This window comes from Priapulus caudatus, unplaced genomic scaffold, assembly GCF_000485595.1.
Source record: "Priapulus caudatus unplaced genomic scaffold, Priapulus_caudatus-5.0.1 Scaffold792, whole genome shotgun sequence".
NCBI classification, from domain to species: domain Eukaryota; kingdom Metazoa; phylum Priapulida; class Priapulimorpha; order Priapulimorphida; family Priapulidae; genus Priapulus; species Priapulus caudatus.
Window position 1 is genome coordinate 2,923 of NW_014577853.1, and position 2,630 is coordinate 5,552.

At 41.9% G+C, this 2,630-nt stretch overlaps 1 protein-coding gene across 1 annotated transcript in view; it reads left to right on the top strand.

Annotated features, from left to right (window-relative positions):
• The first annotated feature begins 1,245 nt into the window (after positions 1-1,245).
• Positions 1,246-2,630, top strand: part of LOC106813565 (NADP-dependent malic enzyme-like) — a 38,965-nt gene continuing 37,580 nt past the window's right edge. The window contains exon 1 of the mRNA XM_014817733.1: positions 1,246-1,488. Coding sequence (XP_014673219.1) covers positions 1,312-1,488 — 177 coding nt within the window. The 5' untranslated portion in view covers positions 1,246-1,311. The remainder of the gene's footprint in view (positions 1,489-2,630) is intronic.

Here is a 2,630-nt window from a genome sequence, read left to right on the forward strand (position 1 = left end):
CAGAAAAAACAGGTGTTATATAAATAGGTGTGTGTATATATATATATATATATATATAATATATATACACATTTATATATACATATCTAGGCGTATGTGTTTGTTTTAATGCATACATACATAAACACAAACACATCACATAAACACGTAGACACCGCATACGCCACACGCACACGCACACAAAACCAACACAAACACAAACACAAACACACACACACACACACACACACACACACACACACACCACACACACACACACACACACACACACACACACACACACATCATTATTAGCTCCTGATATATATATATATATATAGAACGTTATGAGTATTACCTCTGCGTTACAGGTAGCAGGAAATTGTTCACCCTTCATAATGCAGCGACCTGGAACTCAGCTTGTGCTATCGAGAATGGTATCAACGATACGTATTAGAGGAGCCGGCGCGAAGAACGTTTTGTCGGACAATCGCATGAACAAGGTGAAACGAAAGACATGCAAATTCGATCGGGAAGTTTTGGACTCAGTATAGCCTTATATTCAAGCAAATATGATAAACATATAATAACAATAAAATTTACACGACACAAAAATTTCAATATGACAGTAGTTTCTATATTTGACTAGAGAAATGTGACTAAATATGCTACGAGGTGTAGTGTTTCCCTTTAGACGTCACATGTCCGTGCAACAATGATGCGTTTTATATTTCAGTACGGTTTGACTTCTCGGGGGTGCTATGATACATACCATGGCATTACTATATGCATATACACGCACACACGTGCGCACGCACGCACGCGTACACGCGCGCGCGCACACAAAAGGATTTACGTAAGAAAAAGAGTGTGCGCATTGTTGGATTAATATTATAGAGAGACTATATAACTATATTGGATTATTTCTATGGTTGGATGGGTAGATGCGGGGGTGGATGCATGGTGGTTGGATGGTGAGTCCCCTATATATATGCGTGCATGTGCGCACGCAAGCGCGTGAGATACGGCGTGGGTGTGTTTGTCAATCGCAATATTCATAAATTCATGAATAATATTTGATTATACGACGGTACGTAACGTGTTTGGATGTTCGTGTCTGTTTACATATATATGGCTAGGTCTGTTCATAGTCTGTCGTTGGCGTTGGGTCGCGATTAGCCAGTTTTCGATACACTCCTCAACTGAACACATGCGCAAACTATTTTGCCACTGAAAACTTTCCTATGACACCAGTCATTTCCGGCTCCTTGAGCGCAACCATCGCCCGTCGGGTAAAGAAGTCAGTCGTGGACAGGCCGGTAACCAGCAACGATGCAAACTGCTCTCATGTGCATGTCCTATGCTAAATTGCTTAGAACATTACCAACAGCGGAATATGCCGCAAGTAGTCGTTTAATTACGGACCATATTAGGGGCAAAGTAAAGAGTCCTCACGCTGATGTTAAAATCAGAGGAATGGAAGTACTGCGAAACAATCGGTTGAATAAGGTAGGCCTAAGCATAAAATTATCACTGAAACTGAAAGTACCCGTAATAACTCCTCCAAGACCGAGTCTCAAGATAACTACTGTGCTAAGAATAGATAGTAAATGTCACGGTCATATCTCTGTCTTACCGTACATTGCGTTCTGCGCGCCACAGATATATCGTGCTTTTACCATGCAGCCATTGCACTCGCATTGGTTCACGGTGGCTCGAACCGGCATTTGCAAATAAATATCATTCCTCTTAATGTCATATGCTAAAAATAGCATTAAATTATTGCTAGTTTTCCTGGTTGTCATTGATCGTTCATTATCGTTTAACATTCAATTTGTAGGTATCGCTAACCCTATCAGCCTAGTATCTTATTATTCTGTTTGAGAAATTTCAACACAAGATGGTGCACCCGCCATTTTAGGCCTCAGTACTCAGTACTCTTTGTACTCTTTACTCAACTCGGTACTCTTTGTTGAAAAGTCGATGCATTGATTTTTTTTTAGTTCTTTAAACTTTAACCCGTTTAAGATCAGTTTCTTCGAAATTTCTATCAAGGGTTCCTCAAAGACATTAGAAACGTTTTGGATTGATAGATTTTATTGCAAAACCTTTAAATCTAGCAGCAACATGAGAATTTCCTAGAAGCCTATACCAGTGTCATAATATTAATAATTAATATTCCTGCAAAGTGATAAAAGGTTAGTTCATATATTATGACCACCAGGTTCAGTATAGGTTCTGATTGCTGCTTTGTAATTTCTCATGCATGTATCCTGGGATGTGTATATATGGTTCTAGGACAAATACCCCCCCGGAAAATCATCCCCCGGACAATTACCCCCTGACAATTACCCCCCATGCCATTCACTCCCCGGACAATTACCCTCCGGACAATCGCCCCCCGGACAATTACCCTCCGGACAATTACTCACTTGGTGCAATGAATAATAAAGCCTGTATCACTGTTCAAAGGAGGTCGAGGAGGAGGGAAGAAGGTGGTGGAGGAGAAGGGGGAGAAGGTGGGGAGAACGTGGTGGGGGATGAGGAGGGGGAGAAGGTGGAGGAGGAGGAGGGGGAGAAGGTGGAGGAAGAGGAGGAGGAGGAGAGGAGGAGAGGAGGTGGAGGAGGAGGAGGAGGAGGAGAGGAGGAGA